Genomic DNA, 23,420 nt, shown 5'->3' with positions numbered 1-23,420 from the left:
CCGGCGACTACTTCTCCGTCTCAGCCACTCCATCTTGTCAGCCCAGCCCCTAACTGAACTCTTTTTCAGTGGAGCCAAAAGCTGGGACCTCCTGTGTCTAGTGTATACTATCATCTACCCAGGGGAGCAAGGCATGCTTAATCTAACTACTGTGGGGAGGAGAGAGAGGCAACTAAAAAGTGTTTTTCTGACAAAGATATTCAATAAAAAATGCTATCAATACCAAAGTTTTGATTTGTGAATTTCTTTGCATTCTATATATTCTAAATGCAAGCAAAATCTCCAAAGTTCATGACTTCTCTAACTTCCTGATTCCCCCCTTTATATCTGAAAATATGGTATCTTCCAAAGGTCACGACCCCAGGAGAGTTGTGCCAAATAAGGAAAGAGGCCATCCTTGACTCAATCAAAAGTTGTCATGACCTGTAAATCAACTACTACATGTGAAACCACTGAGGTTGGAGGGAGATATCACGATCTTGATGGTAAACCCAAACTTCTATGCATTACAGAGATACAGAATAGAAACTTATGACTGCCTGTGATAAATTGGTTGGAGACCTGATAAAAGAAAAACAACCTGATGAGTAATACTAATAGCAACCCAGGGTTTGGGGACATACAGAGTAGAGAAGCTATACAGAAGCTATCCCAAGCTATGGTAGCTAGCATTAGTAGCAAGAGGTAGGAAATATGCACATTACAGATGCATGGCTGTGAGTGAAGACCCCACAGTTGTGTACTGTAGGGACATTTGTACAGCTGTCTTACATTGGGGCACTCCATTCTTGTGGAAAGGGTTTGTACATTATGGACCTGTTGATGAGGGTGGGGTTTACCCTAAATTTGTCAAAGGAGGGGGTGGGGCACTAAGGAGCAAACTTTTTTTACTCCCAAACACGCACACAGGTGTGAAGAAATTACTTTCCTCTATAGTATAGACACTGAAAAGTCCATCTGAGACAACTGGAAGAATGGCCCAAACTGGAAGACATCCTACCTGGCAGAAGGGATCTACTATCTACTATAATGATAATATGTTGAAGTACGTACATTCAGATCTATATGATGGTCAGGCAGCGCATAAGAATGCTGAAGGTAATAGATGTCATTGAAAACATCAGAACAACTAGCATTCTTCACCAAAGAACTTCACCAAAATGGACACATTCTGTTTTGAGTTTTATCACTTTCATTTATGCAGTGGGACTACAATTATTTCTGCCATGGATGCTTAAAAAGGGCTGTCAGTCAACCTGACATCCATGAATTCTAGCACTATAGCTGATTGTCTGTTACCATGGCAACAGGATTCTTTTCAATATCATCCCTCCCCCCATAGAAAAGTACAGTACTGGAGTGGAGGTTCCCTAAATGGAGCACAACAGCTGACAAATAAAGGGACATTCTCTTGCAAAGAGTGACCTAGATCCCTATTTTGACAGAATTTGAAGCAGGTTGGGACTGTAGCCAGCAGAGGGGTGGTACCAGGGAGTCTAGATCAACAAGTTGGCCAGCCACCACACCAAGCAAGGAAGCAGCTTGCTTGCTAGATACTGGACTGAGGCCAAGAGATTATGTGGGATCAGCCAGGACAGATTTAGAGGAATAGTACATCACTGGATACTGCCCTCAAATGTATCTAATGATCTTATGAGCTAAAAACAGAATCTTAAGTAGGGCAACTAACATTTTACATCTCCATGCAACGATGTAATCCCTACAAGAAAATGTACTACATTTTACATTTCAAACTACACCAACATTGCCTGCAAACAAACTACATGAAAAATGTTTGCAAATTGTTATTTCAAGCTTAGAAGACACATGACATCTGACAATCTTTAAATGTAATCAGCCTTACACGTCTCAGGTGGAAAACTGCTTTCCCAAACAGAGAATACAAAAGTATATATGTGGCACTGGGAGGACAGTTCATTATTCTTTGCTGGAAATTTTATGTTCTGTGAAGCTCATTTTTCTTATTTTGAAAGGATTAAGTCTTGGGCAAACATCAGATCTATTTGTAAGGGAACAAGCCAACATCGGGGAGACATGGAGAAAGGTTATAACTGACTGTTATTCAGCCTGAAGTTGAACTATGTCTGAGTAAACAGCTGAGGACGAGTCAGCAGAGAATGTATCTGATTCAGGACCTGACACATCAGATTGAATTCTGAACAAACACAGGAAGGCAGTCGTATTGCATGATGTCATTGCCTGGAAGATGTGAAGATGTTGTCTGACATCATAACACATACCCGTAGAAGAACTGATACAAATGTAGTTTCATAAAACTGAACTTAATGTGTTTTACATACAGCATAATATGTTACAAGTGTGTGTTGTTGTTTTTTGCTATGTCAATAAGGATTTTAATAAGACTTTTGGCCACATAGGATTTGTTTTGATTTATGACACTTGAATGCCTTTACTAATTTGTGATGATGGGAAAAGTGAGTCAGACATGATTTGGTTTAGCCCCAATAATCAACTTACAAAGTGCAGTGTGTAACTCTGCATATTCAACCTAATGCACTCTTGACTTTTTGGCCTGATACCCAAGTGATCTTGATACACAGTGCCAGTGGTTTAAAAGGCCTCTCTAGTTATAGTTACTGTACTAGTACTTGTACACTTTAGAAAGGTCAATAAATGGTACCCTCTAATAATTTTGATGGTCACTTCCATTGCAGCAGTTGATGCTAATATGCCTAGATTGGTGTGCATGCATGTAGGCTTGTACATGTGTAAGAAAGGAGTAGAAACTGACAGAAACAATATCCTGGCTCTCCAGATTCAAACCTACGCCGAAACAGGGCCGCCAGACTACAAATCCAGCAACGCAAACCACTATGCCAAAAGCCATTTGGCATGGTCGGTTTGGCAGTGCTTGAACCCCACTATTACAGATGTGTATGTGGATATTTTGGGGAGAATTATGAATGTACACGTACAGTACTTTGGTTAGAAACACATACAGGGAGCATGAATATAATATATCAAAAGACTTTATCTAAGAATTTCGAAATAGCACTCTGTCTATCCTCCATATCCAATACACTTCCTGATCTGGGTTATCCCTCTAATTAGCTCCATGATTGATACTAAGCATGGTGAATCCATTTTAATGTCATTACCTGCTTCATAGGGTAGGGAAAAAGGAGCATTGTTCTGCTCAGAAAGGCAAGGTACCCAACATCTTTGTTGGAATCTATCTCTAACACAAATGGATGCTTTAATCAGGTTAGTGACAGAAGGGATGGATGCTCGGCCCACAGACACAAAAGAACCTTCTCTTGTGGGAGCCTGGTTCAATTCAGCTACACTGGCAGAGATTATAGGTAACAACTCAATGGGGAAGTCTGTTTTTCACTGATAATTCACAATTACACCCAGCCTACCTCCAGCTGACAATGGCAGATAGCTTCATTGGGAAGCGTAAAATAGTAAGTTAACAGGCAAGCTACATGACGCTGGAACAGAACAAAAAGGCAATACCCTTGCATGGAAAATTGTTTAGCTCCATTGAATGCACTGTGCTTTGTCTCACATGATTGCACTTAGTTAACAAAAACATTTTATCCTTAAAAAAAAAAAAACTGTCCTCTACTACAACTTTATGAGTGCTTAACAACCATAGTTATACTGTACTATTATTACTACTGTCTGTCAATCTATACAGACTACAACACATAAACTGCACAAAACAAACAGTACAAAATACTGTCAGACAGTTGTCACATATAACTCAGGAGCTCAAGAAACACACAGAGAAACTGTAAATGGACATATATATATATTACAGAAATGATCCTGTGAGATTTAAATCTCTAAATTCTTTTATTAGGAAGACAATGAGATGTGACTTACTAGCTGGCATGGAGTAGTCGTCATCATCCACAATTTCTGCATAGTCATCTGATTCTGTAAAATAAAACCCAGTCAAACTCTACAATATAACTACCTTTATGGTAAATTTTATCTGTAAAAAGAAAATACTTAACCATAAACAGCAATACATTTGGCTAGCTAACAACAATACTTAAGTCTTTTTAATCAAAATTATCTACGGCAGCATGAATACAACATATGTATGTACAAAGTTACAAACATCACTTTATACCTAAACTCTGTGATAACATTTTTCACAGCATCCAACAGGAACACAATGTACATGCAACAGAAGACAGACACATGTTTAGTCACTGTAACGTCTAAACATTCTGTGTACATATTGAGCATATTCATATGACATTTATTGTAAGCACTAATGGTACAATAATCTCTTTCAGATTTTCAGGTATGTTTTTCTTTTCTTTTTCTTTCAAATATGTATAATATTAAGCAAAGTCAGTAGAAATGTGCTCAACAACACACACGGAGGTACTAGTTTGTCTTTGTTGCAGGTACAATGTACGACATTCATGTTGTGCAAATGTGACGTTGTGTGTTAGTTTTAATCAACATTGACATTAAAAGCCACAGTCCAAGATATTCCAACATATCCCAAGATTTCTCAATCCAGCATAGAAAGACTAATAATGATCATACAAAAAACAAGCAAATAACAGAAAACATTATTTTGAAAACAATCAAGATAGCTCTTCTTCAAGCAAGAGGGCTAATTAACATGTGAACTAATGCAAATCATGTTGTAAAAACAACTAATAAAATAATCATATCCACTGCATACTTCTACATGTACATGCTCAGTGAAGGAAAGAAGTCTTCATTGATGATATTTTCTTTTTCAGCCATCCTGTTTGGAAGAATTGGTATACTAACATACAAATACAATTTGCAAACTTGGATAGGTATACAAATGTAATACACAAATGTCTGAAAATTTCACATCAAAGAGAGAAAAACGTTTATATGTTTAAGAAGAAGCTGTTGGAAAGTGTAAAAATCTAATCTCTTTAAAAGGCATCTAAAAACAAATCTGGAGGTTGGGGTGTAAGAATATCTTGAACATGAAGTGACATGCACAGCAGAGACAGAACAGTTTACCCTCATCTTCGTCATCAGTGGTTGTCATGGTAGCCACTAGCAGGTCCGACAGGCAGCAGCACAGAGACAAGAGGCACAGACACAGCAAGGTTTAATACAGGAGGATCAGAGAGAACGGGAACAGGTAACCTGTCTAGAGATAGCGAACTATGAAGATAGTTTTGACTTAGGCCCTTACATGTATTGTATATACCGGTACCATACGTATAGAATAATTCAATCATCCCCAAATTAAACTGTACTTCTTGAATTATACAAAATGTTCGCATCTCATATACGTTGCCAAGTATTCAACAGTATATTCAACAACATTTCCAATGGAACACAGTCAAACTAATCTTTTACTCTGCATGTATGTAGATGATAGCAAGGGGACATACAATAGTCTTACAATAGAGACAGATACATGATATGAAGAAGCAGAATACACAGATACTGAGTGTTTTACTTACAGTATGTACCTATTCCAGTAAGCATGGAAGTAAGTTTGAGAGAGTAGAGGAAAGGGGTTTAGAACAGGGATCAAATGCATACTGCATACACAAACATTACATTTGAGAACAAGTCTTGCAACAACTATCCTTTATCTCTGTGCATAGTGATAACAAATCATTTTGGATGTAACATTAACTATGTTGTTGTTTATCTGACAATCTATATGATAGTCACTGGTAACTTTAGATTGGGAAAAAACATTAATTTGAAAAGGCCAACTACATTTTGTAATCTTCATCATTTCACTTCAAGTTGCCAAAAAGGATGAAAATCTATATTTTGTGATGTGAGGGAATAGAAGGTTTTCATGGTTTTAAATTGGCTATTGAAACAATTCTGTACCCACAGTAGCCAAACAAGGGGGACTTTCAGTGTCATGAATTTGCAGTGGAGAGTTCAAGGTAAAAACTGCAAAAATAAAACCACCAGTAAAGTCTCAATATTAATGGTACTGTTAGCTCTTGAAGCGTGTAGCACATATCTCACCTGAGACCAGGGAACCTTTCTTGCTGGAAGCATCACTTTTCCTGCTCTCCCTGCCATTGGGAGCACTGCTGGGGATGATAGAACACATCAACAGTAAATACAGACAGTCAAACAATTGTACAATCTGTTAACTCCTCTCCACATAATAACTAGCACTAAACAGAAACGTTAATTGGTACATGTACCTAATGTTAAGACTTGACTGAATGAATGATCCAAACTGTAATTCAGAATATCTACATGTGCAAATAACCTTCTGTTTAGTAAACCAAACATTTGATACTACAACATTATTGCTGATCAGTTTACTTCCAGAAGATACCACTACCATACCAAAGACAATGTCATATAGTTACAGCATTTTGTCACAGTCGTATCTTCAATCCTCAATAAAAGAGCATACTTAGATATAGTTGCTGACACCTCAGGTGAGTCATGATGAGACTGAAGCAGGTCATCTGAGGTGTCACTGCTCAGGAAGGGGTTATACTCATGCATCATGCTGAGAAAATCCTGACATTTCACCAAAGCCTGCTTATCTACACAATCTCAGGAGACGTTAGTTTCCATTCCAATTACACTACCACCCCTATTGACGAGTGGTATCAACCAAAAAGAGCCAGTGTGGAGCTCGCTGTTGGAAGAATCCATCAAGAAAAGAGGGGTAAGATGTACTTACTTCATTCCTGGAGGAACAGGAAGAGCTCTTCTGCTATCTGTAAGAAACCACAGGATACATCCGTATCAGCCAACTCAAGATGCTAGAGCATCAAAGACCAAAGATGCTATCCGATTAGATTTGTGAGTGTTAAAATAAGAGCAAAATAATACATTTTGCACAGTAGAAGGATCAGTACAGGAAGGGAAGAGGAGCAGAAGTTATCCTCAGATAATGAAGATAAACTGGGTTGGAAATTAATTAACCTTCCATGGACCAGGGCACTCACCAGACTCTTTAAGGAGTAAGTCAGTACTCAGAGGGTTAAGAAAAGGCTGTAGCCTAAAGTTAGGTACATGTATAATGTACATGTACATACACCTTTAGTCCATAATTTTTTCTAAGACCTGGCTTATTACCGTTTACCCTGAAGGCACTAAGTTGGCATGATTGTAGTTGTCATCTTTTCATTACTATGTATGGATAGTTGCAGTAACATCTACAAATGTAGATGTCTTCATTGCATTCAAAGGCAAAATGCAGCTACATATGGATGAGTAGTAAGAGCATTAGCCATCTGCCCAGAAAGCAAGCACATAGCAGATGATATAAAACAGACTTGGTGTCAGAAGCTGAAGAGTAAGGTAGAAGATACTGTACAACAAAGAAAGCAACATGAAGAAACTTACAGGAAAGGTGGAATGATATCTTGACCCCTGTACTCAAAAAATGACTTGTAAATTTCTAATCGGTGAATATTTGAAAGAAAAAGTGAGATGTGAAAAACCTAGAAATTTCTGCCACTGTTTCTGGAGGTACTTGGTTAAGGATTGCCGGGAAGCAGACAATCTCCGCTTACCGGCTTGGAATATATGGAAGGCTACAGGGAGGGAATATAGGCAAACAGACAGAGAGAGAGAGAGAAGAGACACACAGTCAGTGTAACAACAAGACAGTACAAAACAGTACAAACGACAAGGAAAAGCTGAAATGGTTTTGAAAGTGATGAAAGAAAAATGTATCTGTGTATGGCAGCAACAGTGTATGCATATTACAGTTTGCAGGTATTGCGTGTAACATTTGTATGCAGGCATGTTACAAAGCAATACTTAAGAATAGGCATCACATATGTTACTTTATAGGCAAAAGTATACAAAGTAGGGTGCCGGTGATTACTCATATAGATTGTACATTGTTTCCTGTACCCTGCATGTTGTTTACAGTAGACTCTACAATGTAAGAACATATACCACAGTGGAAGCTGCTTACATTGTTAATGTGGGATTTTAAGTTCCTTTCTATCAAAAGAAAACCATTGAAGTTCAACGCTTTAGAAGACAATACTTTAACAAGACATTAGTGATTGCCAACTACAACTGAGTTAAAATTTGTTACCTCTTGAGACAATAGAATGCAATAGAAAAAGGTGGATCTTGTAAGAAAAAGTAAACTTGGTAAAACCCGTTTGGAAGTGCTGACCGTTTGGTCGTGTGATGAGGGAGGTTGTGCTGTTGTGGGTCAGCTTGCAGTACCCGTCTACCAGGTTAGCCATGTCCTCTGCTATGGCCAGGGATGGTGTCGTAATCGTCAGGGTCTGTAAAAATCATATAAAAATTGATGATTGATTATTGCATTGACACAATTGTAAGCTCATGACTTTTGTATCAGGTATGCAATATGATCTAGCTATGAATACCACTCTCAGTTCAGTTCAGTTGATCATTAAGGTGACGTTATGAAGTCCCTCCAGATGACTCGGTCGTACATAACACTTTGTCCACCAAATAGTTTGATACAGGAGTGTCACCTATTGGGTCTAATGTGAACTACAGCAGAATTGCTAGTACATGTACATGGACACAACTACTTCTTTCCTGCTAGTTCTTTCCGGGCACAAGAGCTATGTTCAACCCAAAAATCATGACTCGTCCAGAACACAAGACATCAAAACTGGTTCTGCTCCAGTACCTAGGAAAGCTGCCTTCAATAGCTTCTCGACTTAAGCTGCTAAACCATATACCTAAATGTACACACTGTATATCACTGCTGATGGATGTCGTGGTGCCCCTACGACCACTGTGGTTACGGGCCGTGAGTGAGTGAGTGAGTGACACACATTTTGTACATAAAAACATGCTACCAAAAACCAGAGGTGATGCTACTTGTTCATGGACTTTACTGACCTCGCTGGCACCAAATATCTCCAGCTGCAGGGATCCCTTCTTCTCAGGCTCCACCAGGCTGGTCTTGATGGAGTGGACCTGGGCAAAGTCTGCCAGCTGGTTGGGCTACAATATCAGGGCAACAAAAAATGTACAGATCACTTATTTTAGAGGACATGTCATGACTATAGACATTACTGTAAAGTCCTTTATTTCTGCAGGGACCTGTTTTTTGTGGATGGGGAACTGACTTTTTTATGCTTAAATCCACAGTGTACACAATTCTGTAGTACAGAAGTAATGAGCGGGCAAGGCATATTTACAGTGTGTCACAAATTTGTGGTAGAGAGGCTACTGTAAATCCGCAAAACTAAAACCAACGCAAACATTTCAAGACTTACATTGCCTTGTTGTCAACTAGGAAGGTTCAATTGCAGTAGCTTTACTGCACCTTCTGCTTATCAATGTAGACCCTGGTTTAAGCTACTATAATGACGAAATACACATTGTATATCAGACACTTGGAGAACTTAGGTTTCATCTGATGAGCAGTCTTGTCACAAAGGGAGTAATCTACCTAAACAAAACTGAGAGGGAGGTGAACATACAGCTTTTTGTTTTCTGGAGAGAGACTGAACTAGTGTTGAGTACTCACAGCTGCTCCCTTGTCTGTCGTGTAGCTGATGCAGACATCTGGTCCAATCACTAACTCCACAGAAACACTCCATCCTTTCTGTAAGAGTGAAATTTCCACCGTGAAATTCATCATACAAGGGGTGGGAAACACTCCAATATCTAAGTAAAACAGCAAGTATACACACTGTAGCAACACTCCAAAACAGCATGTCTCTTCCTTTTAATTTAGTGTCTGATTGTATCCCTAGTATTTCTTGAGCTTGCCGCATATTCTAAACTAAAAAAAATACACTCAGCACAAAAAGTTTGGAATATCAACTTCGGTTGATCATATTTATGTTGTTTCTGCATCAATTTCAATATATTATATATTTATAGAAAGCTTGCATGATTTTCTTTCCGATGGTATCAAAGTCATTATCATTGTTAACTCATGGAACATACACTAGGCCTGCTAACGTGAGTGGGTCACGAAAAAAAAGTGCCCAAATTCCCCCGTTTCTGTTCAAAACTGTATCGTCCGGTTCAACCGTTGTTATGGCCGCGGGTGACAATGATTCAATCAATCCTTTTATCACCTAACGTTTGGTATACAGAACATCCAAGTTTCTTTTTAGCATATCTGAGTAGAGTATTTTATGAGTGTAAATTCATGGAACAAGGACTAGGCCCGCTTACGTACAGGGGGTCCTAAAGATAAAGTGCCAAAATTACCCTACTAAAGTCAATCACTCCATTCTGCTCATTTTCTTCCGTCAGTATTGACTTGTGAATGAAGGCACGTTGAATAAACAGGACACGTCAATCAAAGCTACTATTACTCTTTATTCAAGCAAAAAATCTGAACAATGGCAAGAGGTGATCAATCGAGTGCTAGCCATAAGCCGTAGGAAAGCTATTCCACCCTAAGACTGTGTCCAGCATCCAATGGTCCTTGCTCTGTGTGGACTGGTGTTGTAATCTTGCAGAATGGCATTTGGTCCAATATTGAAGAGGTAGAATGTTGCTACTGGATGGAGGATGGTGTCCCTATATCTCACCACATTGAAGTTACCTGGAATGATGACGAGTCTTGTTTACCCTATGGTGGTTATACCGCCCCACACCATGACGCTGCCTCCACCACCAAATGCCGAAAGTTACTCTTGTCATGTCAGCGTGCGGTTCTCCTTGCCGCATCCGCGCTTTGATTCTGCCATCCAACTATCGAAAGGGCAGATGAACTCTACTCAAGTGTATGAAAACCTTGTATGTTCCGTATACAAAATGTGAGGTGAAAAGAGGATTGATTGAACCAGTGACACACGCGCAAGATCAACAGGATGATGCAGTGTTGAACAGAAGTAGGGGAATTTAGGCACTTTTTTTTCGTGACCCACTCACGTAAGCAGGCCTTGTGCTCGTTTCATGTGTTTACAACCATAATAAGTTTGATACCATAGGAAAGAAAATCACACAAGCTTTCTATTGATATATAATACATTGAAATTGATGCTTAAATATCGGAAATATGATATACCAAAGTTGATATTCCAAACTTTTTGTGCCGAGTGTATTCTATGTACTGGTCGGAACATACTTCCTCACAACAAGCATATTTTAAGTAGAACACCTCTAATCCAGCAAGAAACATACACACTAGGGCTGTCTCCAGCTTTGATTTTTTTTTCTGTCCCTCATTGTTTTGGAGCCAAGGTTGCTGATTTATGTTGTTAAATCTGTCATTTCTTGCCTAGCAAAATATGTTTTCATCAATTTCATGTCATGAATTCTTTTTTGTTTTTGTCCCTCCTAGCCTGATTAAATCTCGCTTATAGCAGCCCGCCAAACATCCACCGGCCCCCTCCGTGGGGACGGGCCAGTTACAGCCCTGGACAGCGGTGTTTGTGTTACACAAACTATGTCCCTCCCAACAAGCAAATTTCCATCCACAATTGGGACGGAGGTATGGGTCCTGGAAACAGCCACTAATAGACAATTCCAGTAGACTGTCCTATGAATATCACAAGACTCACCCCCAGTGCACACTTGAACTTCTCCTGGTCGTATCTGTGGAATCTGAAGATGAGCTCAAAGAATTTGAAGACACACTCCTCCTCCGTCATGGACTCATAGTCTTTGAAGTTCTGGTGAATCAGCTTCCTCATGTTCTTGGGTTTGACTGTTTCCAGGACTGACTTGGGGAAGAATCTTTTCAGTCCCAGCTCCTTCCTGTAGAACAGGGCAACACATTGATTGGTTTGTTGTACTGTAAAAATTATTACCTGATAGATGGTGATCATGAAACTAAGGTACTTGTAACTGCTGACCTATCTTAAATGCATGAGGTTTGCTTTTGGTTACCATATCATGACATGAAATGCCCCCTATTGACAGGTAGCAGTACTGCAGCTCTTATAATCACTGTCACAGATTTGTCACATACATATTATATGCAAATATTTTGTATCTAAATCTATCTGCTGACATGAACAATATTTCACAAGACAAAACCACCAAAACAAATACATTCCTGGACTGATCAGAAGGAAAGGTGCATGAAGACTTACTCTAGGTATTCAAAATTTGCCTTCTTGTCCAGTGCTCTCTCTGGCATATCCTTGAACAGTCTCCTGTGATACAAACAAGACAACAGGTAAGATAGGAAGCATCAAACACAGAGTGAAAGCTTTTTGGCGTGGTACAATGCTACTTTCAATTTCCATAATCATCACATTCAGGGTGAAACTGGTGAAATACATACAAGGTGAAATACATGTACAGTAAAACCTGTCTATAGCGGCCACTCAAGGGACTGGTCAAAATTGGCCACTATAGAGAGGTGGCCACTATAGAGAATATGCTAATTAATTGACCACAAGCAATAAGTAACACATGGTTTTAGTACCCACTGATCTTTATTTACATAATACAGTACTGTACATGTACTGCAATGATTTTTACACTATATGTATTAGGAAAACAAAAGCTATAAAAAGTTTTTAATGTTCTACAGTTGATATTGTCTGTAGAGACCGGTATCGTCATATTTCTTTGATCTTTCGTCTTGTATCCTTTGATACTTCGCCGTCCGTGTGGTCCCTCCCGCGTTCACACGTCAGCGATTCACCCATTATGCTAATGTGGTACTCACAAGAAAAGTCTCGTCATTTTGGACTTATCTCTAAATAAATGTAAGAATAAAATCCACCATAGTCTGAAGTTCATATCATTTTGTCTTTGTAACAATTTATTTAGAAAGTTTTTGTGATGAAAATTAACCTAAGCGATAGTGTATTAGAACGTAACTTTAACGCAATTTACCTCCGTAATATTGGCGTCGTCTATTGACCTTATATGACCTCGTTTGTCAGCGGGTAGGGGTAGCGCCAGCTTACGAAGTTTTGTTTTGAAAATAAGTCAAAGAGGTTTTAAATCCGGCGTAGGGTGACGATACGGCCGCTGTATATGGCCGAACGCGTGCCGAAACATAGATCAGCGGTCCGCGTGGCCGTAATCGGCAGTGTTTTTGTACCTGCGGGACCGGAAATCGTGTGGCCGTGGCCGCGTTGGACAGGTGGCCGCTAAGCCTATTTCTTAATCATTACGAATCCAAGGGACCGACAAAAAGTGGCCACTATGGGCAGGTGGCCGGTATGCAAAGGTGGCCGCTAATACAGGTTTGACTGTATGTTAAAATGAGTCAACTGAAAAGCCAAGGAGGCCCCTAAAGACCTCCAACTGACAGTGCTTGGAACTGAAACAAGGAGTACTTCTCCACACCTTATTTATCTTTAGTCAGCTTACCCAATAATGATAACAATAATGTAACATGTGGAGGGGGGGAGATTGCTTGACATAGGATCCTGGTCTGACCTGATTTCGAGGCAGCCCAGTCTGATGGCCTCATCTTGGTCAATGGTGTCGGCCAGCTCATTCATGTAGTCTGTGCGTACCTTGGAAACAAAAAAGTGAAAGTTTAAGCATTGCTTGACTTGTCGCAAATTCTTTTATATGAAAAGAATGCTTCAATTTTAGAAACTGTAGTGCAAATGTTAAACCCATAGTGTTCACTGATATACTCAAACAATTTGTATTTACTATGTTATGATCATATGAGTGATCACTGTTGTTGTATATATCTGGGTTATTCGACACTTGGCGCCTCCCAAAACGTCAGTAGATTGGATTAAAAATTGATATTTGAATTAGCAGATCAAATTGAAGTTTAATATGCAAATAAATATTTTGCAAAACACCTGCTTAAAGCCTACCACTGTGTCACTGTGACATCATCCTGCTCACTCGTATTGCATTCAATTTTGAATTTCTGTATACATGTAGCTAAAGACCTAATGGTAGTCCTTTTACTTTTCTTGTATCAATAATATTTACAATACAAGATATATGAACAGAAAATCTATTGGAATATCAAAAGGTTTTTTTAAAGCTCTGTAATGTTATAGTTTGATATTTGTATTACTAATGTGTCACAGATGTACATTTCACTTAGTAACACACAAAAATATCCTAAAATCCCTTATCTGATGTGACCTTTTTAACCACATCGGATAAGATGTAAGATGAAAACAACAGTATCACACTATTCTTTCAATGCATGCACATTACTTGATTATAGACACTCCAAGGAGTTGGGTAATAATAGCTAGACTGTGATTTGTGTGTATAGTTATCAGATAATGCCCTTCTTGTGTTTTGGCCCCACTGGCTGGTGAACACAGTTGCCTGGACTTGACTGAAATTGGTGGGGACATATTAAGGCCAGACAGTCACGATTGGTTATCTGAGTGACAGCAGGGGTCACAAATAGGATCACATTGGTTCTAGATGGGCAGAGTTAGGCTCTAATAGGGCTTTATCAGCTGGACAGGTGGGGGCTTAGCAGCCAGACTGAAAGATATGACAAGAATGTGAATCCTTAAGAATGTGGATATGGCATTCTTTTTAGAAAAATTTGCATTCTTATGGAAAAGCTGACTTTATCTGATATGGTTAAAGTTCTCCACATGTGTGATATCACATTCTTCATGTCTGCATGTGATCATGACACCAAACTTCTACATGAGGACACATTCCTAGATACAAGATACTCATATGAATATAGGCACAAGTTGCCACATAATATTGTGAAATAGTTGCGAACAAAGAAATTTCTATCAATTTCATCTTTCAAAACACATTTTTCACTTGCTAACCGCCATGGTTAGACTAGGTCCACCTTGTACTTTACCACCCCATTATTCAGTCTATTCTTTGCAACAGTTTGCCTGTAGTATCGCAATACTCCCTTTGGCCTTACCTGATCATACAGGAAGAAGAAAGTGACTCTGTCTCTCTCCAGCAGGTCCCTGTAACTTCTGGGGATGAACCGAATCCGCAGTTCAAATCTACAGGAAACAAACGTAAGATTTTTCTCGGTCCTCTCAAATAAATAAGTCAGAAAATGTACAATGACAATGACACCCAAAATCAGTAAGTGATTTAACATGCAACTTGATTACTGTTTTAATATGTTTACTTTGATAAAAGGCTAATATAGCTGTGGTTTTTTAAGATCAAGTGGCTAATATTTTTCAGGTATGTTTATGAATACTAGTATATTAGCCTCAACTGCAGGATGCATGATGAAATATACATCTGCAGATTGGCATATTTCTGTTTCATATTACTGTATCTGCAACATGGTTGTTAAATGATACTCCAGATAAAAGAAGGCAATCACATTTGTCAACTTCAAACACTCGGAGTCTCCCAGATGTTTCCAGATGGCAGAACTTCCTGCTTAATATCAGCCTGAACTGCTACAGGAAGTCACACTTTGATAGTTCTTGAAATTACAGGAACTTAAAGTTGTTGTGGAATGTTATTCCCATTTGCATGCACAATGGGTACCCATAGGTCATATCAAGAACATCTGGTCTTTCGAAAACAAAGTTCTACCATAGAGCCATTCATGATGGCAATCCTGAATTCTTTGAACTTGGGAAAGCTTTAAGCTACAAGATATCAATATTCTCCCTACAAATTAAAAAAAACAAAATAAGAAATTATTGGAAGCAGATGTGTTTCAGAATCCTGTAATAGGTAGGTAGGTAGTTGACGTGCTTACTCATCGTTTATGTTATACTGTCCCTTACACGAAGTGACATACTCTTTCTTTGGTTATTACAAGATGGTCTCCCACCAAGGTGAATAATGTTAATCACCACATGGCTGCAACAAGATGGAGATTTGCCAGGCCTCCATCCGGGTAATTCATAATAACTTGATCATTGCTTTTTCTATGTACGCCAACCATTTCCTTGGTTCTCAAAGTACATCCTTTTCCTCATCTGTTTACATGATGATCTTCTAGGTCAACATGATTTTTCATAACCCAGGAACAACAAGTCAGTGTAGTCATAGGTAAAAAAAAATTCTGAATATCATATTAAATGAGTTCAGCTCTGAGCTGTGCCTAAAAAGCCAGATATCTGATAAAAACTGACGCATTGATCAAATACTCGCACAGTTGGTGACTTTTCTTTGTGAAACACTTACATCATAACGAGTTCATAACAATAAGATTTACAATACACGAAATGTTTAGCTAAACAGTCAATAATATACTGTAAATGCAGAAACTTTCGCCGCGGTTTACTGTTTTTACATTTTTCCATGACAGCAAGAGACTACAGAGCATGGTGCTACCGTGAACTTAAAACCACTGCAAAAAGTCCTTTTCCCCGCTACCGCGAAATTAAATCCCCGCGAACTTAAATACATTTACAGTAGTACTTGATATGTTATTCCATGTATTCTGTATTTCTCTCCCAAGTTAAACCCTTTCTTAATAGCCTCGGCTAGTTGGGCGACCTTGGCTGCCTGTAATTGCCAGCCGAACGAATAAATAAATAAATAAATAAAAAGATTTACGATTCCTTACCTCCATTCCGTTGCTGGGTGGATGTTCCAGTAGAGGTCGCTGACCTCACTGATGGCCATGTCAGGGTTTAACCAGTAGGTCTCCTCCGACTGGGTGTGGTTGATTCTCATGGCGTAGCAGGCCTCGTACTCTCGCGTACCGGCTGCCAGACGACCAACCACCACATGGATTATGTTCTGGAGGACACGAAGAATGATGATATCATTATTGAAGTGTGCATTTTTGTTTTGCTGGTTTATCATATGATAAAGAATACAATAACATGTATATCGGGGTCTGCATGGGGGTGGGGGTGGCTACAATGCTTCATACTGAATTCAGAAGAATAACCTACTTACTTATTATGACCCTAAAATCAAGGAAAGCAATTTATTATGATAAATTTGGTCACCTTGCTACAAATTACCTGAATAAGACAGCTTTCCTACGAACTACGGGAAATCAAAATAGGCTGACTATGCTATTAGAAACATATTCAACTGTCACCATTCAAGGTTGCTGATCGTTACTTTTCTTAGCATTAAATTGTTTACTTGTGACAACACCCAGTGACCTGTCTAACCAGTTTTGAGTCTGTGCTATGCTTTATATATGCACAATTTGTGACAGCATTGAGAATGTGTGCTCTTGTTACTGCCACATTCTTTGAGGCCTGTATGTGCATTTGCTAATCTACCGTTCAATGGTTTGATGTAAGACTGGTAACCAACACAACAGAACTGGTGCTAAGAAACAGCTAATAAACTTGGAATTGTCAAGACAGGAAGAAATGCTTCCTAGAATTTGAAGGCTTTTTTTTTTTTAAACTGCAGTAACTAGCAACCAATCCCTCATAATCCAATACCATCTTTACAACTGAATCGCATTTCTATACCTTCACATCTGTGCCATCGTTGTACTTGACAGAGTTGAAGGTTCCGTTGGGGAGGAAGACTCGCAGTGTAAGTCTCTCGCTCGCCATGGCTACTGTCTGTGAACTGTACTGCATGTGCTTCAGTCAGCTGCCATTGGGTTCAACAGGGGACCTGAGGAGAGAGCATATAACACTGATTTTGCATCTCTAGTCTTAGACAACAATTTTTCATTCATCAGTATCAAATGTAGAGTAAGAGGGCCACCACAGTACCTGGTCCCTTATCAGAAACTGATACAATTAGTTAATGATCAACATAAGAGCACTCCAGCAAAATGAGGATTTATTCTGATATGACGCAAAGAAATAATAGTGTAATCATTGTGATGCAACATAATTCATGGCCATGGAATAAAAAAAATACATATCATTTTTTCTGGTGTGTTTTTCTGGTGTGTTTTTTTTTCTTTCTCCTTCTGTCAGTAGCCAATTAGAGCTTAGGCTAGATATTAGCTGTTCAGCAAATATGAGGAATTTATTTTACTCATCTTTTTTACACAATACTAAAGGGCAATCCTAAAGTAAAGGTACATGTATAGTATCGCATACGAGTAGTTTGACAAAAGGCTTCGGAGAAAGCAATTCTGCATTTTTGCAACAATGTTGCCTTTCTATTTCACAATTCAATTCATTACATTTACATGCAGTTCTCATACATAACCAAGAATAGCAAAATGAACTGAAATACTGTAGTTTTGGCCAGATTGACTTGTGCAGTATTAGATTCAGAACATTTTGTATAGAACATTTTGTACAGAACACTGCAGAACAAAAGCGATTATGTATACATAATGTCATAATACATCTGAGACTTTGGTCCAGACTCCTACGTGCATCGCTATATGTATATTAATAAATCAACATACCGAACAGACATTTCCATACTTTACTAACTGAACAGAATTCCAGAATTCTAATTATTTACAGCCATACAGTATCAACCCACTTCATGTTTAGTCAACCTACTTTGACATGGTCCATAATCCCACCTCCATGTCCAGGCCTGCAATTTGTTTTCCTTCATCAACATCTTTGCCAACACCCCCTGTTCTCAACAAAGTCGTATCAACTTTCATGAAAAAATCCTCCTTGAAGCCTGACCATAAAGACAAATTGGACTCCAAGTCCCAAAAGGATTGTCCCATTTCCTTAAAGGGGTGACCTGGCTTCAGTCCCAACTACAGCTAATCAAGTGGAGGGCAATCACAGGACAAACCATTTTGAACGCAGGGAGGTAAGGGTTAAATATTCTTTGCCCTTTGATCATTCATGTCCTGTACATACCTTCTAAACATTTCTTCATCCTTTTAACCAACTATGTACGTGTCTGTTATGACCCTTTTGTCCTGACAGTCAATCTCGTGCTTCTGACAAAAAAAATTCTACTCTTGCCATCTCCTACCGTACTTCAAATGGGAAAGACCTACACATAGAATCGGATAGCCAGTTGTGGGGCAAACAGGGGACCTACAAAAATAACTGGGGGCAAGGGGTTACTTCAGGCTGGAAGAACCATCTTGAGAATGTTAACATCTGTAAACACACCAGACAACTTCATGGTGCAAGTCCTTGGCTAAAATGTGGTATTGCAAGTGGGATCTCAGATCAACAACACAACTTTCGAAATTAACACACAATATTCTAATAGTCTCCAGACAGATTACATGTTCACTAATGCCAGCACAAGCTTGGAACATTATTTTGACATTTGGATGCAATTTAGTCCAGGCAAATACTTAGAAGTTCTTGATGCGAACTTGCAGCTGAGAAAAACACACAATAAATGAATGAATAATCCAAAGACCTATAACACAACTGTTTGACTTTGAACCTCTGAATTGTCAGCTGGACCAGTCAACAGATGCCACTTTCAATGCTATACTTTTAAGTAATAAAAGAAGCAAAATCATCATACATACATCCAGTTTTTGTCCATCTCAGCATGTTACCAGGACATGGGAAGGTCATGTTTATATTGCAGTATGGTGTGAAAGCCCAGTGTCTGGTTTCCCCATGTTTTCATTGGGGCACACTATGTTTTTTCAGGACCAGTATTGTCACCTAATTTTCTCTGGCCACTTGTTTGCAATCACTACTATTCAAGAAAGTCAAATATAAATTTAATTAGTCCTTAAGATGGGACAAGCACTATCAAACAAGACCATATATCCATGTGAGCATATCAGCACCATCAATACATCACTTTCACAGCAATGTACTACTTTGGACAGACAATCAAGAGGGCTGAATATTTCTGTTATCTGGAAAACAGATGGAATGCAAGCTCATAAACTTCTGATACAGTCAAAGGTTGGGGAACCTATCTTCAGCAGCTACCAGTATAACACATATATGTAGAATAACGCACATGATTTAGCTAGTTACAAAAAATATCTAGACAGTAGTTAGATGGTGTGTGATTAAGTTTGTCAAACATGTAATTCTGACTTTCTTGTATAGCAGTTGATGTTCAAATGCACATGTCCAACATTTGCATATCATGATATCATATCCCCCAAAAAAGTTATTACTTCCACCAATACCTGAAACACAGGAAAACGACTGATAATGGTCAAACTAAAAGGTCCTACCCTGGGTGGCCAGGACAAGGTCCATTTCACCAGCCCCACTGCTATACCAACAGACTAAAATAGACTGTAGTAAAACCTGTGCAGGAGATGTGGGCTATGTGGTTTCTGGCTTCAGGCTGGGTACGATCCATGACATCAGGATTAGCTACAGTCCAGCAATCCTTCATTCCTTGGGTCTACTGGGATTGGTAATATGAAGTTTGCTAAAACTTCATCACCGAAACTTGAAGGATTACCAAACATCTCATTATTCTTAATAATTATCTGCTACTCACATGACTGCTGCTCAACAATGTGTTTCCCAAGACTGCATTACCATCACAAGTAGCTGAGCTATGCAACTTCTTGTGTATACCAAACATGTCATGTGCAAGTGTGCACTGGTACATCGCAAATACACAAACTGTATCCATGACATAAAAGATACAATGTACTTTCTTTGTCTCATGATCGCTGATAGTGATACAGTGAAAAACGTACCGACTAGAAGACAATATATTTTGTGTGATACGATGCCCAACACAACCAAAACATAACATCTGCTTGTAGATCCCTGCCAGGACTTCCTGGTCTGCCCTGTGGATCTGTGGTTATGATTTATGTGGACCACTGGCTACCTCTGCCATATCAGGTGTCACAGGCAGGACTAGAGGTACTCAGTAGGAAGTACCCCCTGTGGAGCACGGAACGGTCTCCCAACTTGACCTCATTCCTGTTCCAACTGACCGTTCACATCAGTGGAAAGTGTGAAAAGAGACCGCTGATCATGGAGAGACAGATATGTACAGATATTACATGGTCAAAAGACAAAGAACAGCCAAAACTTCACATTTGCTTGGAGGCTACTGCTAGATAAGCTTCAATGTTATTTTAAAAATGACATCCTGTAATACCATTTTGACTTTCATGCAACTGCCCTAACACAATATTGTACAACATGACATACCTAAATACTTATCGGGTAAGTTGGAACTACAAGCTTCTTGTAACAGTGCTCTTTTGGGTGTCCATTATGTTTACTAATTACAGCATCGTAAAGCAATATGATAATAATATGTTTACATGTATGAGGTAGGATCAGGTGTCCAGCAGACACATTGCCAGGAGGGTTCCCTGATGTGTATGTTGGACATGTGTACTGTTATGATTGTAATGATGATCAAAGTGATCATGTATCATGTAGTATTGCTTGGTATCCAGTATCCTACTGGATATATATGTACATATTCATGCACATGTATGTTGGCAATCAATTTGGAAATATATAGCACTTGTTCCAGTTTAGGGTAGAGAGAAAAACTTTGGAGGAGACCATACTGCACTGTCCTTTAAATTCTTATAGTTAGTTATACCTCCCCACTTCTTACCATTACAAGAACTGAGATAAAGAAGACCTTTAATGTCAATAGGTCTGCCCAACCCAACTTGTTGTTCTTGTTTCCATTGTACTTATATTGTATAAAACGTACCTACTAAAATCTTAAGAGTCTTGTAAGCATTCAAGTACTTGCAAGGTTAATAACTAAAACTTTAAGATAAACAAATATCAGCAACTTGGAAATTGATACTTGTCCATAGTACAATGAAACAAAATAGAAAACAAAAACCTGAAGTTTACAGATTCCCGAGTCACTTGACTCGTACTAAGATGACCCCGCCTCAAACCAGCATACCTGAATGTCATGTCACGCCCCCTGAGCTGTTCAGGTATGTACCTTCTTACCTGTCACATAATCACCTGAACAGGTGACAGGCTAACAGCAGTAAGTTTGACAAAGCCAACTCATTGTCTTGTCTTGTCTTTGTTATTACCTTCAATCTTCATTGTGATCATTTTTTTGTGTTTTTCGTTGTTGTTGCTGTTTACAGATAGACTTGTTGTGCTATGATCACAATCCATGCTCATACTCATAGTCAATAAATATTGTAATTGTGCAATATATTGATGATACCTCAGACTATGGACAACACTGTCCATGGTCTACCTACACCCAGTCTGGCTTTACAACTAACAAGACCAGATTCCATGCTAGTACCAGCTAAGGTGCTTAATAGTTATCAGCCTATTGTTCCTGAGCAATTCCAATCACCTGTTAATTACAGGAAGTGTTTCTCAACACAGGTATTCCAGGAAAAGTGTCCGGTTTCATTACAAACCAATGGACACGGCTGACATCACATGGCTGGTCGTGTGGAACAAGTAATGAAATAAATAGCAGCAATCAAAAGCTGTAGTCAGGAACTGAACAAGATAGCCAAGAGATGGGTTTATCAATAATTATACATCAAATCAATAAATCAATATGACAACTCATCCTTTAATAGGAAGTGAATCTTCTAATCGGAACTGCCCTGAACATGTCCGTCAGGAGAGCCCTAAATCTGCACTAATAATCTGACATTTAATCTGACCAATTTACTTCATATTTCCTGTCTCTGAAGTTTGAATTCAATAAAATTATGTGACGTGAAACAAAATGACAAACAGAAAGGCAAGGTAGGTAAACTCATCCTTCAGCTAATGGTTACCCCTTGTAATCATCATTTAGACATACATCAAATGTGAAATGAAGGCACATAATAAGATCCAGGCGACCCTGGGGGCCGATCCATAAAATGCTAACTCCAAAAATTAACATCGCATCACATCCATTTTGATGAGGGTGTGCGAGTACAAAGGAAATGTACTGACAAGTGTGTGATATAAAGGAATTGGTTTCAACGATATCAAAAGAAAGGCTAGCCATGTCTACGCTACACTGATGAAGAGCACTTGCTGAAGCAGGAAATATGTTCGTGGTCTACAGTTAACGTTACAAATGAGGAAGTTACTTCGATTGATAAGGTGTAATCAAAACATTTTGAATGGTCAGACATATCTCACCGAAATGATCGGACTACAAGAATAATTTGAGCCATAATGGCGACGGAGAAATTTTCTCCGTCGCCATGTTTTCAATGGCAGTATCTGGATAGTATGAAACACACAAGGGTTGTCAAAAGTAAATGAAGCTTGTGGAGTTTTCGAGATTTTTGTCCAGACATAATTTGTGCTTGCCAGACGCCCGGCTGGTAAAGTTGCTTTCCCCTGCGGTCCATGATCGAACTTTGTGTACAAACAAGCGAAACTTCGGCGATAGAAATGTTCGGTACTACGCATAATAAAGTCAGCACCAGCAAAGAGACATAGCTGATAGTAGACATGACGAACCAGACAACAAACAGCCTTTGTTTCAGACTTACCGGCCCTATGTTGTGGTAGAAAAAAGTGGAAATCCTGCCCGCAGTTTTCCTCGGTCCACATCAATATACAGACCAAGATGGCGGAAGTAACCCACAATCCACTTCGTTTCCGATGACTTTCCAAAGACTTCCTGAACGCAGGCTGCAGTTCATGGGGAAAACGTCAGATGTCCCTGTTATGCAGCCTTTGTGACCAGTAATGCAAGTTAGGCCACAGCAAGTAAATTTTATGGATGACATCACTGCGCATTAATTTTCGCCTTATTTCAGAAAAAAAACATTTTCTTCTGCAGGGATG

The 23,420-nt window shown here is 39.0% G+C and overlaps 1 protein-coding gene across 18 annotated transcripts in view; it reads right to left on the bottom strand.

Moving 5' to 3' along the window:
* The window catches only part of LOC118409818 (focal adhesion kinase 1-like), a 45,647-nt gene extending 22,428 nt beyond the window's left edge, over nt 1-23,219 (bottom strand). For 6 of the 18 annotated variants that reach the window (XM_035811139.1, XM_035811144.1, XM_035811145.1 and 3 more), the window contains exons 1-16: nt 23,123-23,219; nt 17,250-17,400; nt 16,376-16,551; nt 14,750-14,837; nt 13,306-13,385; nt 12,000-12,062; nt 11,466-11,661; nt 9,470-9,547; nt 8,836-8,940; nt 8,132-8,246; nt 7,440-7,532; nt 6,674-6,710; nt 5,995-6,062; nt 5,466-5,474; nt 5,014-5,049; nt 3,874-3,927 (exon numbers count right to left, since the gene is read on the bottom strand). In XM_035811139.1, the coding sequence (XP_035667032.1) occupies nt 3,874-3,927; nt 5,014-5,049; nt 5,466-5,474; nt 5,995-6,062; nt 6,674-6,710; nt 7,440-7,532; nt 8,132-8,246; nt 8,836-8,940; nt 9,470-9,547; nt 11,466-11,661; nt 12,000-12,062; nt 13,306-13,385; nt 14,750-14,837; nt 16,376-16,551; nt 17,250-17,363 (1,312 nt within the window). In that variant the 5' untranslated portion in view covers nt 17,364-17,400; nt 23,123-23,219. Of the gene's footprint in view, nt 1-3,873; nt 3,928-5,013; nt 5,050-5,465; nt 5,475-5,994; nt 6,063-6,673; nt 6,711-7,439; nt 7,533-8,131; nt 8,247-8,835; nt 8,941-9,469; nt 9,548-11,465; nt 11,662-11,999; nt 12,063-13,305; nt 13,386-14,749; nt 14,838-16,375; nt 16,552-17,249; nt 17,401-18,254; nt 18,431-23,122 lie in introns of those variants that run through there. The other 12 variants (XM_035811141.1, XM_035811140.1, XM_035811142.1 and 9 more) reach the window with 12 other exon arrangements.
* Between the last annotated feature and the right edge of the window lie 201 nt (nt 23,220-23,420).

Source organism: Branchiostoma floridae, chromosome 2 (genome assembly GCF_000003815.2).
Source record: "Branchiostoma floridae strain S238N-H82 chromosome 2, Bfl_VNyyK, whole genome shotgun sequence".
NCBI classification, from domain to species: Eukaryota; Metazoa; Chordata; class Leptocardii; order Amphioxiformes; family Branchiostomatidae; genus Branchiostoma; species Branchiostoma floridae.
The sequence above is the reverse complement of the archived record's forward strand: the minus strand, read 5'-3'. Positions and strand labels throughout refer to the sequence as shown.